At 37.5% G+C, this 17,659-nt stretch overlaps 1 protein-coding gene across 2 annotated transcripts in view; it reads right to left on the reverse strand.

The window, feature by feature from the left end:
- cnksr2a (connector enhancer of kinase suppressor of Ras 2a) overlaps positions 1 to 17,659 on the reverse strand; it is a 185,633-nt gene that overhangs the window by 113,394 nt on the left and 54,580 nt on the right. For both annotated transcript variants that reach the window (XM_036558735.1, XM_036558734.1), the window contains exon 3: positions 5,549 to 5,751. In XM_036558735.1, coding sequence (XP_036414628.1) covers positions 5,549 to 5,751 — 203 coding nt within the window. The remainder of the gene's footprint in view (positions 1 to 5,548; positions 5,752 to 17,659) is intronic.

Consider the following 17,659-nt stretch of genomic DNA (forward strand, 5'->3'; position numbering starts at 1 on the left):
TGACAAAATTCTTTACAAATCTGATTATAACCTGACAAAATTCTGTCCAAATATGACTATAGCCCAACAAAATTCTGCCCAAATCTGACTGTAGCCTGACAAAATTCTTTACAAATCTGACTATAGCCCAACAAAATCTTTACAAATCTTACTGTAGCCTGACAAAATTCTTTCCAAATCTGATTACAGCCTGACAAAATTCTTTACAAATCTGATTATAGCCTGACAAAATTCTTTACAAATGTGACTATAACCTGACAAAATTCTTTCCAAATTTGACTGTAGCCCAACAAAATTCTTTACAAATCTGACTGTAGCCTGACAAAATTCTTTCCAAATCTGATTACAGCCCAGCAAAATTCTTTACAAATCTGACAATAGCTTGACAAAATTCTTTACAAATCTGACTGTAGTCTGACAAAATTCTTTACAAATCTGACTATAGCCCAACAAAATTCTTTCCAAATCTGACTGTAGCCTGACAAAATTCTTTACAAATCTGATTATAACCTGACAAAATTCTGTCCAAATCTGACTATAGCCTGACAAAATTCTTTACAAATGTGACTGTAGCCTGACAAAATTCTGCCCAAATCTGATTATAGCCTGACAAAATTCTGTCCAAATCTGACTGTAGCCTGACAAAATTCTGCCAAAATCTGATTATAACCTGACAAAATTCTGTCCAAATCTGACTATAGCCTGACAAAATTCTTTACAAATTTGACTATAGCCCAACAAAATTCTGTCCAAATCTGATTATAGCCTGACAAAATTCTGTCCAAATCTGACTGTAACCTGACAAAACTCTTTCCAAATCTGATTACAGTCTGACAAAATTCTTTCCAAATCTGATCGAAAGAGACGTCCAAACCTGACCAAACAGCCGTGAGCAGTCAGGTCCTGGAGGGATCAGACAAATAATTCAAGCTATAGATATAACACAGCTACTCTCCTAATCTCACTAGCATCATGTTCCTTCCTATCTCTCACTTTTAGCCAACATCATGGAGATTCGTCCCCAGTGGGAGATCCAGACTGAAGGCTTTTCACTTCACACCTGCTGAAAGGCCAGCAGGAGAAACCCCACAATTACTCTGCCTTTTATGCTTTGCCCTTTCTCCTTATCTGTCCTTCTCTGTTAGCCACGGTACAGGCTTGCACACTGGGTGATCTGCTGGAGAGCAGCACTCTTCAGTAGCACTCAGTAATATGTGTTTGTCAGGCTTCCTCTATTACTGCTCAAAAACGACAAAAAGTCTGTTTTTTTGTTGGTTAGCATAAAGTAGTTAATAACTTGTGCTAAATTAGTAGTTAATGCCTACTAATAATTCATTATGTTACGTAACACATCGCTGTTGTTGGAAGAAAAGCTTCTCCATTTTTGACGTTTTCCAGTTTTTGACATAATTTGAAAATGCTTAATTCTCTTTACATTGTGTGTAAATTTCATGAAGAGTGGATGAAAAGAAACAGCGAAAAAAAAGACTTGTAAAGACGTTTGGTTCCACTGACTTACATTAAAAGTAAAGTAGGTTTTTTCCTTGTCCTGTAAAGTTACCATTTTAGAGACACAAGGTTTTCTTCCAACAACAGCGATATGCTAAATAAATAACATGTCCTAAATAAGTAATTACTTATTTTAGGTATTTAGCATAAGTTATTAACTACTTATCTAGCATAAGTTAGGTTAAAACTACTTTAGCATTTCGCCAGCACGTTTTCTTTTCACTTTATTTTTACCTTATTTTAGTTGTTGTTCTATTTTACCTTTCGAATGTTTGAACTCATTTTGTTGTTGCTTTTAATAGTTGCATTTTTATTATATTTACCTAAACCTTCCATAACAAAGGTGCTAAAAGAGGTTTTCTTTGGCATGATGCCTTAACAGAACCTTAAAGAACCTTTCAGTGGATGCAAGTTTAGGTCTATACCAATTAACTAAAGTTTCTTGATATTAATTTCAAAAGTTTCAGAAAGCTTTGTGAATAAAGACATGCTTTCGCACTACAAGTAAACATGACAAGCAGACAGATCGAGCAGCAAGCCATGAAAGAAACAGCGAATTATAATGAGAGAGAGAGAGAGAGAGAGAGAGAGAGAGAGAGAGAGAGAGAGAGAGCTACCCTGGGTTATGTAAGTGTTTCTCACCCATCTCTGTGCCTGATTGTTCATGTATGTTACATAAAGACAAATCTACATAGTTTTGTTCACGCAGCCAGTAATTGAAACGCCGTAAACACACCCTGCATCATGCAAAAAGACCCGGACTCAACCTTTGCTACTACATACGTTGGCATAAATCCTGTGGTGAAGCACAAAATGTGTCTGGCATTTCGAATTCGTATGCTGTCACTTTGGATAATAGGATGACCACGCAGATTTTACACCCTGGAGCCATGAATCTGACCTGAAATATCCTCCTCAACATGCTCCATGTCTAAAAACAGGTGCAGAAAAAAAAGAAAAAAGCCTCCAATCAAATTCTCATCCAAGTTAATCAAGGGTACTCTAATGATTACAATCCAATCAATGTTAGCTCATTATGAAGTCACCTGGGGGGAGATGGGCTGAAGGTAATGGAATTGAGAACACCAATGCAGATCAATCCCACGAGTCAAGAGCTTTTCAGTCTCACTAATAAGGATCACAACCACACCATGCAAATCCATTACCTAAGATGGTGGTTCCCAACCTCGGCCCTGGAGTGCCCCTGCCCGGTTTACTGTTTTTCCGCCTCTAATTCACCTCATTAGCTCGTGAAAGGCCTGATAATCACCTAATTAGTTGAACCAGGTGTGTTACGCCAAAATCGAGGATGGGAAACATTGATCCAAGCCGTTTCCTGATTCAATATTCAGTTATTCCAACAGACTTCTAGCGCTCATTTGCTATGAATAGTTATGTGCAGTGATTAACATGGAGACGATGCTGGTAAACAGCCTGAAGCGTCAATAAAGTTTAGCTTACTCAGACTAATTGTGCAATATGAAAATATGTTTTCTCAGTGATGTTAAAAAACTAAAATTACAGTGATGTCTTTTACTGTTATTTAACACTTTCACTAGTTCAACTATTAACACCGATCAGGCATAACATTATGACCACCTCCTTGTTTCTACACTCATTGTCCATTTTATCAGCTCCACTTACTATATAGGTGCACTTTGTAGTTCTACAGTTATAGACTGTAGTCCATCTGTTTCTCTGCATACTTTGTTAGCCCCCTTTTACCCTGTTCTTCAGTGGTCAGGACCCCCATGGACGACCACAGAGCAGGTACTATTTGTGGTGGTGGATCATTCTCAGCACTGCAGTAACACTGACGTGGTGGTGGTGTGTTAGTGTGTGTTGCACTGGTACGAGTGGATCAGACAGAGCAGTGCCACCAAATAAATAACTAAACAATGAAATATAGATTTGCGCTCCTCAGCATACCAGTACTACATTTTCCTCCAAAATATCACTGCATTATTCTGTATCATTCTTTCTCACATCACTAATGACTAATATAGCAATGCAATAATGAGTAGGAAGCTGAAAAAAAAGTGAAGAAATGTGTCAGAATGATAAACAGAGCTGTAGAAGATTCTAAAATAACAGAAAGCTCAGAAAACAGTGGGAAAGGGGTTATAATAATTATATCCAGAAAGTTTTGTATTTTAAAGGTAGTGATCAAACATTGAGGCTGAAAATAGATGAAGAAATGACTGTAAATAGATAATTACAGTGCATTATTTATTATTTACTAACTTCTTGTTGCTCCTATGATAATTAAAATATTGAATAAAACACCTTAAAATACTATTTGGTGTTTATTTTACTTTATTCTTTATTTTTTGAATGTTATTACAGAATTTGAAAACATCAGTTTGCATTGCATTTCACAATGAAGGGATGGTTAGAAATTCTTTGGTTACCAAGTTACCATTTTGGAGATATATATATATATATATATATATATATATATATATGCGCCACAGTAAATAAAACATTTAAAAAAAGAATTCATAGATTATGTTACGATGTATTTAAACAGAGATAGCATTAAGCTAAAATTATACTAAAACATAATTTTTAGGGTACTTTCTATCAGGTGGTGTTTCTCCCAAACTCTAAACCCTAAATTTACCCTAAAATTACACTTTAAAAAAAAAAAAAAGATCTTTTTGCTTTGAAGTGAATCAAAAGATTTGGATTGGCATGATTTTTTTATCACGACTTTTTTAAATAAAAAAAGAATAAAATTATGTTACTACTGAAACACAGCGTTTTAGTCCATGGGCAGAGCCTTATTTTAGCCACACCCCTGCATTTCAGAGCAGGAAGTGAGGGTGCATCCCTGTTCTTTATGGCCACAAGAATTGTCACTACTGACACACATATTTTCTGCAATTGAGTAAACCTGTTTTTGTATTTTAATGAAAAAATAATAATTTTTTCATAAAAAGTTTATTTTATTATTATTTATTTTATTTTATTATTACACAGACACACACACACACACACACACTGCTGTCGGAGAAAAACCTCGTATCTCTATTATGTCGTTTTTCAATTTTTGGCATAATTTGAATTGCCTGTTGTCCTTTACATTGTGTGTAGATATCATGAGAAATGGACCGCAAGAAACGGCCCAAAATGACTTCTAAAATGACGTCTGGTTCCACTGACCTACATTGAAAGTAAAGCAAGTTTTTCCCTTCTCCTGTAAAGTTATCATTTTGGAGATACGAGGTTTTGCTCCGTCAGCTGCGAGATATATATGTTGCACATAAGCAAATTGTTTAAACAAGTATCGATAAACATCGATAAAATTCATCAGAACACTAAACATGACAAGAGTTTCTTTTTTAAAAAGTAGTTGAGAGGCTGGGAGTTGGGTGGAAGAACAAAGGTTTAGTCCCAGACTTCGCCTCAACGCTCACAGACGTTTCATTGATTTGTTCAAATCCATCATCAGCACACTTGATTTAATTTAATGAAGTATTGATCACTCAAACCAGGTATTGGATTATATCTACAATTAATAACGGGATACCAAAATCAGAGGTTTGGAAAATACATGCTGTTGGTTTTAATAACAAGACATAAGTAAAAGTCAGTATTATTAAAAAAAAACTGTCATAACTTTTGCCCAGGCCGCATTTTATGCTATACTTTTTTTTCCTAATTTGTTTAATTCAACAAATAAAAAGTAACTGTGAATTAAAATGTGCAGGACTGTGTTCTCTGTAGAGGATATGCTAACTTATCAACAAACATGCAAGTTCATTGTCTTAATATTATTTGTATTCTAATATTAGTGTTTTTCTACGCAAATAAATGTTTGGTCTCCAATAAAACATCTTTCAAATATAATTTGATGGCTAAAACTTTTGCAGAGTACTGTGTACATACAGTATAAATATATAATAAAAGAAACTTTTTAACCTCAGTTCTTATGGAGACAGTATGAATGTGCTGTAATCCTACAGGAGATGATGAGCTGGTGAGTCGGTGACTCAGTGAAAGGGGTTTTGTGTGTGTAGCTCTTTGCAAGACTAACCTATCCAGCCAGGCCAGCAGGCTCTTAGCGGCAGCGATCAGGTCCACTACAGAGGTGAGGAAATCGTTGGGCAGTTTGCGGGTGGTGCGTCCGTCGTAGTGTCCGCTGCGCCGGCGGCCGGTGATGAAGTTCTGCAGGTTCTTGGCGGAGGCGTTGAGCTTGTGGGAGAGGGTCTTCAGATTCTCTGTCTCCAGCCCATAGTTCTGCTCAAGCACAACACACACACACACACACACAATTATTACGGCTGTGAAAATACATCAGTGCTTTGTGATTCATCTTTCTGAAGGTGGTGATTCAAATGCATTGATCCAAATGTTAGAACAGAATGATGTAAATGTAAATACAAACAAATCTATACTATACAATGCAATATACCTCATATTAAATACCCATCTTTTTGGCCATAAATAAAATTCTAAGGCTATTTTCAAACCTAAAACTCCTGTGGTGAAATGTGGAATGCACCCATATTCATTACGTCAATGCTATGAGACCCATATCACGGAAAACTGCATTTTTCTTCCTTTTTAAAATACGAATTGTAAACAAGTTTTAAAACATACCATTCACACTCTAGTCAATATCTGTGAAGGCCCCATTAACGCTGAATGATATATACATGTTTTGGCATCATATGCTGCCATCTAGATGACGTCTTTTTCAGGGAAGGCCTTGATTATTTCAGCCAGACAATGTAAAACCACATTCCGCATGTATTACAACAACATTGCCCCATATTAAAAGAGTCTGGGTGCTAAACTGACCTGCCTGCAGTCCAGATCTGTTACCACTGAAAACATTTGGTCCATTATGAAATGAAAAATATGACAAAGGAGTGAGCTGATGAGCAGCTGAAATCCTATATCAAACAAGAATGGAAAACATTTCACTTTCAATACTACAGCAGCGTCTCCTCAGTTCCCAAACGCTTACAGAGTGTTATTAAAAGAAGAGGTGATGAAACACAGTAGTAAAAATGTCCCCGTCCCAACTTTTTTGGAACGCGTTGTTGGCATCAAATTCAAAATGGGCATTTTGTTTTTTCAAAAAACAATCAAATTTCTCAGTTTCAACAACTGATATGTTGTCTTTGTAGTATTTTCCTTTAAAAATATGGCTTATATGATTTGCATATCATTGCATTCTATTTTAATTTAAATTCTGCAGAGCGTCCCAACTTTTTTGGAAATGGGGTTGTACATAAGTCACAGAAACACCATAAGTAGGGACCAAATGTAGGACACGGGTTCTTTAAATGCCTCAGCAACAACGTAACTTGGGATGTTAATGTGAAAGACAGTGCTGTGCTGATCTGAGAAGTGAAACACTCTGAAATTCTCTGTGGCACTGGGGTAGAAGCACCACTGACAGTGACTAAAGAAGTGGGAGATAACAGCAATGACTGAATTAGTGTGTCTTGCTGTCTCTCTTACACACTCTCTCTCATACACACACACACATGCTGCAGATGAATATTCAGCACCTGGCTGTGTGCTAGCTCTTTATCTGCAGAGATGTGAGTGAGTGGGTGAGGCGGACCTTTGTGTTAGCCCGCTATAAAGTGATGTGTATAAATAGAACATGGAGGATCTGCACTGCCAGCTTATACAAGACCGCAATCCATTACTCACTCCACAGAGAGAGCTGTCACATCCAGCCCATTAAACAGGGGAAATATTACCATCACAATCAGAGACACGCTGTAACTTTTTTAGGGAACTAAATTAAGACAGGATTCTGATCTACTGTGTGCATCAGGTAGCTCAGACGGACTTTATGTAACATAAGTAACTGTGGCGCAACTACAATCATATAAGCCTCGGTGCAAAAACAGGCCCATATCCTACATTTGGTTTGGTATTTTATTCTTTCACCCTGATATAATCACTTACTACATTTATTAAGTTTTTTGTACCAAAAACATTCCACATTTTTAAAGCTTGTTAAGTCTTATTCTGTGCTAAAGAAAAGTAGATGCTTCTGAATGGTACTCTGTATCACTGCGACACAGCACAGAAAAACCCTTGTGCTGTTAATGGAATAATCTTTGACTATAATGCTGCTCGCTTGGACCACTGAGTCTACTGATGAAGTAAGAACCTGTTTTTTGTTTAAACTGAGGGGCTGACGACTTACGTTCTTAACTAGAACTAGGCTGGTCAGCTAGCTAACAGGCTAAGAGATAGCTAACAGCCTAAACAACTCCATCATTAATATCACAGGCTTGAATTAAAGTACTTAAGGTATGATTCACTGCAAAACAGCAGTATATAAGTCTGTAAAATGTCACTTGAATGTCTTACATGCTTCAAAATCAGAACTAGTGTCAAATCCAGGCTGAATCACAAACGACTCTGTACTCCCTAAATAGTGTTCTAGCTATGAAGGTTTAGAAATTCTAGCCTACAGTCAAATAGTGCATCATTTATCAAGTGTGGATGTGTCTGAATCCCAAACGACTGTTTCTTAGCTGTATTTTGCACTGTTGGGCTGCAGGATCCAGTATTTAAATTCCTACGTAGTGCACTATGTAGGGAGCAGGAAGCCATTTGAGATTCAGTCCCAGCGTGAGAAGAGGGGCGCCGCTGGATTGGTGCTAAATAAGACCTGAGGTGGTAATTCGGTGACCAAAAAGTACTTATAAAGCAAAGGTTTTTGTATTAAACAGTGCTGTGTTATCATATGATCATTGTTATATGACAAAAATCTAAAAAAAAATAAAAATCATGAAATGACTGTGTTTACAGCGATGGGCAAACGTTCTTCTGCTTATTCAGCAGTCCATGGTTGCTTGGCAACATTATCATACTCGAAAGGAACTACATTTTTTGGCAGAATACTTGTTTATGTCGATTATTTTTAATAAATTCTTTTCTCATAAACTGCGCATTTTATCATATTTTTTGTTGGCTGCCGTTTTATAAAAGCAATAAGCCACTTGAGGCTGTGCATTACTATGATTCGTGTCGTGCCTAAAAACACCTTCCCCATGATAAAATCGCAGTAACACACGGCCTCAAGTGGCTTACTGCTTTAATAAACTGCTTTGTTTTGACACTGTGATGCAAATGAGAATAAATTAGCATACAAATGTACATTCACAATTTATCATACAGGTTCATGTTTGTGTATAATTGGCAGCCTTTGATTTCTTTAGGTTCTATAGGTTCTGGAGTTTATTACTTTAGAGCCAAAAAGAGTTTAATAAGTCACTTCAAGATGTCAAGTTTTAGTTGTCACTAATTAGAGGCTAAAAAGTGCTAAACAGGTCAAGTAAAGATCTTTTCATAGGTTTTTAGAAGTCAAAATCACAGAATATTTTAAATTATTTTCAACCTAACAACTACATGCAGATAAATTGAATTGTTGTTTGGATTCTTTTGCAGTCAAAATATTGAATTTTGATGCAAGTAAAAAAATAGCTTAGCCTTTTTAAAAGTCACTTGATGCTAACAAGAACCTGCAGGAATAAAAAGTTATACACTTACAATATTTGAATGTAGGTCATTCATTTATTCTCAATAACGTACACAAAAGTTTATAAAGTGTTTATGGTGCATAAAGTGTGAATGGCTGTTTTTGTCACAGTGTTGTGATTGGCTGTGCTGTATTTTGCCTCATTTAAACAGCAGTGCAGGCTGAAACACTCCTTATAACTTCAGCAGGAATGGGCGGGGCTAAACTGCTGTAGTCTGAACCAACAAATGTATGTAAATGTGTTGTTTTTTGTGACATCACAACCACAATGAACTAAAAACAGGCTGTTTTGTAGCTCAGTTTCCTTATGTGAACTGTAAGGTCTGAGGAGTGAAAGAAATTTGGGAACTTCATGTCATTTAAGTGAGAAAAAATTCTTTGATATGGGCCCTTTAATGGCTCCCAATACAAACCTGACCTTCAATGAATCAGAAAAATGAATAAATATATAAATAAAAATAGCATATTTGCTTGCTTTTGCTGTCTCTCATCAAACAGCTAATGGTTAAAGTACATTATTCAGTTATTGTAGCTGTTGATACAGAATGTAAATCAATCTAAATATAATTCATTAGATAACTAACTATGAACAGGACTGTCCATCTGTGGATTTTTGTTGTGTATCAATGATGAAGAGTGTGTGTGTGTGCGCGTTTGGGGTAGGATGACAGAGCACCATGTCCCTGAGTGGTCAGTAGAGAGAGTGGACAGGGTCAAGACTGATCACAGTGCCTGGCGTGCTGGTGTAACGGGGAGGATGAGGATCGGTCACTAAATCAAATGGAGACAGAGGCAGTCTGTTCACATCAGAGCATCAGTTCAGCTCTTCACACATCGGTGCCACATCAGTAAGAGTAATGTTCACGGCCTGATTCTGACCACTGACCCTCTGCCCCTAACCTTTATACCCCCTCACGCACATCCAGACACATCACAGGCAGATAAACAGCTCTGTACCTGAATGTGTAACACAGCAAAACTACACACAGTCCTATTCACACATCACACAGCTAGACTACATGCTAATTACACAGTTATTAACTGAATAATAGAAGTGAAGAGTAAAGAGTACATTTTCATTCTGTATCTTTTAAGTAACAAAAATATGAAAAATTTATCATTCAGTGACTATCATGAATAATTCAGTGACTACTACTACTAGTAACTAGTATTAATAATGTGTAACGTACTATAGATTATTCAGTTACCACTATTAATTATTTAGAAATGTATACATTTTTGAGCAACAAGTATAAATAATATAGTGACTCTTATAAATGAATAGTTCAGTGACTACTACAAATTATTCAGTAACTACTATAAATTTAGTAATTATTTAGTAACTACTATAAATTACACAGTAATTATTTAGTAACTTCTCAGTAATTACTTTGTAATGACTAAATTACACAGTGATTTTAGCAACTATAAATTACTCAGTAACTACTGCAAATTATTCAGTAACTACTAGGAATTATTCAGTAACTACTGCAGATTATTCAATAACTACTATGAATTATTCAATAACTAAAATGAATTATTCAACAACAACTATGAATTATTAAATAACTACTACACATTATTCAATAAGTACAATAAATAATTTAGTAAATAAATTATTCAATACCTTCTATTCTAATTTTTGTCAGTAACCATTATCAATATAGTCACATTCATAATACTTATCTACTTACTAAATTAGTTAATAATTATACTATCAAGCACCAACACATCAGCTGTAGAGATTAGCAGACGCTTTCTCGCATAATCTCTCTCACACACACACACACACACACACACACACAAAGAGATGCAGTCTCTGAACTGCTTGGTGAGCTGACAGACAGACAGACAGACAGACGGACAGACGGACAGACGGACAGAGAGCAGCAGACTACGTAATGATGAGAACACAAAGGAGAAAAATCCTGCATGCAAATTAATTTCCATATTTCTACAGCACTGCTGCATCTACTGCAACCCCAACCAGAGATAACAGAGAGAGAGAGAGAGAGAGAGAGAGAGAGATGGAGACAGAGAGAAAGAGAGAGGGAGAATAGAATGAGAAACGGAAGAGAGAGAGAGAGAGAGAGAGAGAGAGAGAGAGAGAGAGAGAGAGAGTGATGGAGACAGAGAGAGGAACAGAGAGAGAAGAGAGAAAGAGAGAGTGACAGAGAGAGATGGAGAAAGGAACAGAGAGAGAGCGAGGCAGAGCCAGAGAGAGAGACAGAAGAGATTGAGAGAGAGAGAAAGAAAGAAAGAGACAGAGAGAAAGAGAGAGAGAAGAGAATGAGAAAGAGAAGAGAGAGAGAGAGAGAGAGAGGGAGAGAGACAGACTCTTCCCAGCAGTCTCTGAGGTTATCTCACAGCTCTGTTAGATTAGCTGGGCAGCACTGGGCAGCAGGGCTGGACTCTCCAGCTGAGTTTATTATTCCGAGATGATTATGTGGGGGAATTTGCATGAGTATCCGGAGAGGGAGCTGACCGCGGTCAGAACGACCACCATGGTACCTCAGCAGGACAGAGACGCAGAGAATAGGGACATTCATGTAGAGCTGAGAGGGACAATGGAACCGAAAATGAAGTCCAGAGCAGCACCTGGATGCTTTCAGTGATAATAAGGTTATTATTCAGAATAATTCTGTTAGTCTGTATGAACTAATAAGCCAGGAAAGAATCTGAGCTGAGAGCAAACTAGAGATATGATACGGTGATACGGTGTATGTGTGACATTAGGTTGTGATCACAAACAAATCACCAACCGTATCACACATACGCCATCACTTCTCATTTAAACTTTTGAACCCTAGTCTTATTTGGTTATTATTCTTATTAATAATGTAACTACAATTTAAAAAGACAACTTACTGTTCTTTGTTTTATTATTCTACGTTTTTTGTGCTGCTTTAATAAATCATTTAGTTTTTTTCTTTATGCAAAACTTATGCAGTGAACATTTAAGTGTAATAAACTAAACTGTAAAAGAATTGTAAATGTTTTATTTAATATTTAAAATTTTTGTCAACAATAAAAAGCTATTAAATGATAAATAAAACACTATATAACTGTATAATATATAATTTATAATGATTAATAACCAGTTATATATTACTATTTTAATTTTCTTATTCTTTCTTTCTTATTCTTAATAATAATAATAATAATAATACCATATCCACCTCATGATTTGTTCATTACAAGATATTCCAGATGTTCATTTTATGATAACTTCATTGTATGTCTGTGTGTGTGTGTGTGTGTGTGTGTGTGTGTGTGGGTGTGTGTGTGTGTGGGGCCTGTGTTCATCACTCTGGACCAGCGCCAGCGTTATTACACTTGAATTAACAAAGTCATCCTTCAAACATTCGTTCATTATGAAAACCATGTAAAAATGTCAAAAACTAACTAATGAAAAATAACTAAAACTGTAACGTCACTGCAAAACAAACTAAACCAACCCTTAGCTTTACTAGGTTAGCTTAGCTGAAACAGCAAACCTCTTCAGAAGGAAAGGAAGTCCTATTTGAAATGGCTTTGAAATACTTCTGATATTGACTGAAACAGCAGAAACTGAAACTGAAACTGAAACTAAAGCTCTTCCTTTCGGAAATTAAAACTGACTGAAACTAAAATGAAATTTAGCAGTGAGAAAATGTGCTCAGTAATTGTGACCAAAAGAAAAATGAGTTTTCCGAAACTAAATGAATCTCACCTGAGACCAAAACACAAAATGAAAAACTAAATGAAAATACAAACTAATGGAAAATTCAAACCTAACCCTGCAGTGCTGGTGATAGGATCCATGTCTACAACACAAATATAAATATTTTATTTACCTTCTTCTGTCTTCTGGTTTTTTTTTGTTTTTTTTTTATGGAATGCTGACAATTATAAACTAAAATGTAAAAAAACTTTTACATGCATTAAAAGCTTTGGACGTTTGGTTCCTATCACCACCACTGTAAACCAGTCTAATTTGGCAGACATATTTCACATCAAGCCGCTCTAAATGACTTTTTTTCCATCTTAACAGTTTAATTATATAGAAATTTCTAAAAAAAAACTTGCCTTAAAATGGCCAGAACCCAAATGTGTGTCCACACTTCCCCATGCTTATAACTTATAAATTACTCAATCAGTTTGCATTGTTTTCCATGTAATTACTGAATAATAAGCCTTAAGACAATATGGATGGTAATAAAGCGGCTGTCTTCTTAGTAACTACCTAAAACCTGGACTAGCCTATTAGAATCATTTCAAGCATTCAACTGCAACCAGTTTTTATATTGCAAATACCGATGCCGCAGTAGCGCTGTTTCCTGCCTCCTGCCCAGTGAATGCTGGGATAGGCTCCAGCACCCCCCCTAAGAGGATAAGCGGCATAGAAGATAAATGAATTTATGAAAATACTGATTCTAAACTTTTGCACAGTGCTTTTAAACTTTAGAACAGCTGTGTTTATGGGCCTTTTATCTGCTCTATGGCTGACATTCACACACCCAGGCTCTGCTCCATGATCTAACAGATAGACGCGCTCTGAGATGAGTTTGCGGTCAGCCCTATCACCGCTGGCTGAGATTAGCACCTTTTGAAATGTCAACTCCACGCCTGACTAACGCTCCAACAGCACGATTACAGAAACTCACACCACGGACGAGTTACCTACACGACACGACACACTCAGTATCTATAGCACACAGAAGACAACGGATCCATTACTCACAACACAAGAAACATCATCTACCACTCAGTCCAGGGAGAAATATGAGCATATCACATCACACACCATACACAGGACAAAACATTGATCATCACAGCCAGCGAAATGTCCACTGAACAATAGAATAGGACGCTCTGAAGCAGCCAAAGATGAGGTCACCATGCCCAGTGCCAAGCATCAGATAGAGGGGTATAAAGCCCCCAGCATTGGGGTGTGGAGCAGTGGAACTGTGTTCTCTGGAGTGATGGAGCTCCATCCAGTACCTTTGGGATGAGCTGGACTGATCCAGAACTGATCATCCAACATCAGTACCTGACCTCACTAATGCTCTTGTGGCTGAACGCAAAAACAGGGGACAAACTCCCCATTAATACTCTTCATTTTACAATAAACGATGGATAAGCAGGGGTCTACAAACATTAAAGGTCCAATTGTGTCTCACCCTAGCCCCTACCACTTGGCCGTCACCCCTCAGTTTTGCATATTCATGCCTAGGGCTTGAGATAGAGGGGTAGGGTGAAGTGTTAGGGCTACATGGCCCTCCATACGGAGTTTTTTTCAGAGATACACTCCAGTATTATGAGAAAAAAACTGGTAAGATGGCTGCACAAGCGACCAAAGAAACCCACAAAAGTGAGAATTTTCTCTGTTAAAAACTTACAATGACCACTGTACTGTCTTAGTTTAATGTCATTTCAATGTATTATGGTCCTTTTGTTCATAACAAGCATGAAAAGATGCAAGTATTTTGCTGATGTCTCGCTAGGTAGCTAAACTTCCCGTTCCACCTTAAATGGCACAGCTGTTACATTCTGGCACCTAAGGAGTCAGAACTGCTGCATCATTTAAGGTTGGATAATAAAAAAATTCCCCTCCTTTTTGAAGGCATATGACGTCCTAAATGTAACTAAAATCCAGCAGTGATGTTGCTGAACTTTACCCTCCTCTGCTGTCACTGCAGACTGGCAGGGTCACCTACAGAGCAGTGCTAGTAGCTGTTAATGAAGTAATGTTCTCTTTATTTGAGGGTCCCATTTCATAGATAAGATTTCAACCACTACCCCTTGTAACTCAGTTCTGAAGGGGCAAGGTGACACTCAAAAACAAGACGTAGGGGTAAAAATAAATGGGATTGGGCCTTATTGTATTGTTGAAAGTAGCGTTCCTTTCCCCTGACACATATTAAAAAAAATAAAAAAAAAATCAATAAATGAACCTGGATTTTAGCCTAATAATCCGTTTTTTCAGCTTAATCTATTTTATTTATTTTTTTGTTTGTTTTTTTTCTCTTTATTGGCAGGTTGTAGAACAACTGCATGGGTGCAGATGCACATTTAGAAAAAAATCCACTTGTTAACTGATGCATGTAGATCCAGAAATTTTCCATTAAACTTAATTTTATATGGACTGGATGAATTATTGGCAAAACCATTTTTGCATTTATCTGATTATTCTGCAAATGCACACCGAATCAGGGCCTGATGTATGTACCAGCGCAGCCTCAACTCAAATGTGCCTTGATGCGAGCGCAATATGTGGCAACAATTAATTCATTTTGGGCTTCATTCACAAAGGCTTTTTGATAGCCATCAAAAAGACGCATTGATACGTGTTACTGCTTTGCTGTGGGCATGTTTGTGGGTGAAACTGATGTGAGTGGGAAGCTTCTTTGTGACAACTTGCTGTTTTTTTTTCAAAGAATGAAGCGAAAAAGACATGATAGTTTTAATGAAACAGGTTGCTGCTGTACTGAACTGAACTGCTGCGCCTGCAGAAGCAGAAGCAGAAGTAGTTTCACCAACAATGAAACCTGATCAAGCTCTAGAGTCTGCTTACAGAGTCACACTGATGGACCTCTTCTTCCCAACCTACCCCTGAAACCACAGCTCTGTACATTTCTCTGGACGGCCCAAAATGACTTTCTGTGGAAATTCTGGTTCCATTGACATTAAAAGTAAAGTATGTTTTTGGAGATACAAGGTTTTTGTTCTGACAGCAGTGATTTGCAGACAAGGGTGGGCAATTTGATGATATTTAAGGGATATTGTGATAAATTTTGTCACAATATGTTTTTCTGAGTATATCAAGGATATCATCAGCACTTAAAGAATACTTATCAACCACATATCATTATAAAGCGAGCATAATTAGTCCTGCTTAACTGGCCAACATTGAATAAAGATTATTATACTATTGGATGTAGATAGTATTTTTAATTGTGGCAGTATAAGATTTTTTTGTCAGTTCCAACTTATCAAACCTCAGAAAAAGTACATATATTGTGATACATATCATGTATCATGAAAATGTTTTCAAGTATCGTGATATTATATTTTTGCCAAATCACCCACCCCTATTACAGACAGCCAACAGCACTTTCTAAACTCACTCTGAATGAAGCCATATGTCAGAATTTTTGTATGTTTGTAGTGTAATTAGCCCTCTGGGTCCACAAACTCGCCCACATGTCAAATTTGATGTTTCTATATATCTCGCTCATATATAGTCGCCCAATCCATTCCAACATGGCACAAGATGTGACCCACATCCAGAGTTATGAGGCTAAGAAGATGGGTTGAGATGCATGTCACCGTGTGTGTTCGTGGGTCTGTCTACATTTTGTGTGAAGCTGACCAATGGACCCTCACTAAGGACTGACCCATCACACCGGAAACCCTTCATTCTTCATTCAGTCCATATTGGAGACACGTCTTAGTGAAAGTTCAGCTTACGACAGGTTGGTGGAGCAGTCTTAAAGTTATGACTGACCCTGCTGGTGCAACCAGCTGACAGCAATCATTCGTAGCTCCTCTATTCTGTTCAAAATTGACCTGACTGACTGAAGCCCCGCCCCACGCCATCTCCTATTGGCTGATGCAGGAGTGTGTCAGAGTATGCTCTGTCAATTCTGAACTTTTTAAATGTAATTTTTGTGCTTTGCTGTGTGCTGGTAGTTGTTGTACGTCTCACTGAAATCAATGGTAAGACGTGCGTTTGTTTGTGGTCTCCAAAGTACCTTGTGAATAGCCTGAGGACCACCTACTGTTCACAGGACTGCTCACTCACAGGGCTTAAAATGCATAGTGACATGATGAAACCACCAACAAGCTGGAGACAGATCAGAAGATCAGTGATGAACAGATGGTGATGTTAAGGAAACCATTCATGTACACAATTGTGTCATTCTACCGTCTTAAAGAAAATTGGACACTTTGTTTATTTCACATTTTATTCTTTCCAGTCGTCGTGATTTTAAGAATGTTTGAGGTTTGGTCCGTAGGGGGAGCAGTGCACTCACTGCTTGACCTCAAACCCCACCTACAAGCACAGCCATGAGCCTCCAAATGTTGTCGTTTTATGGGCTTCATGTAAACTGCATGTAAATGAGATGCTTTTAGGCTGGCGCTTGATTTCACGCACTGAAGCTGATTCATCATTTACGCTCAAATCTCTGCTCGTTTCCATGTTGTATGTAAGTTTCACAAATCAGACGCAGAGCAGTTCATACATCATTAAAAGGCGGTCAAATCTGTATTTTTTACGCAGCTTTGATGAAAGGCCAGTGTCTTTTACATGATGACATGCTGCGTCCAAACTTTTGAGCTGTACTGTAGTTCAGAAATGTGTGAGTGATCATCTCAAAGGCCTGAAATCTCAAGCCCACTCCAATCATAAGACAAGCTGAATAGGTTAATCGAGAGACAGACGCATCGACAGCTGTGATTAATAGTGGTGGAGTTCTATAAGTGAGCTGAGAGCGAGAGAGAGAGGTAAAGATGAAGAGAAGAGAGGCTTAGAGCAGGAAACACGTGAGACGCCTCAAACGAGCGCAGTGAGCCTCCTCGCACTGTCCTCCGTTCACTCCCTCCATCTGCCTGACATTATGAAAAGGGTAGGCAGATAAGTCATCA

The sequence above is a fragment of the Colossoma macropomum genome, unplaced genomic scaffold, assembly GCF_904425465.1.
Source record: "Colossoma macropomum unplaced genomic scaffold, Colossoma_macropomum, whole genome shotgun sequence".
NCBI lineage: Eukaryota > Metazoa > Chordata > Actinopteri > Characiformes > Serrasalmidae > Colossoma > Colossoma macropomum.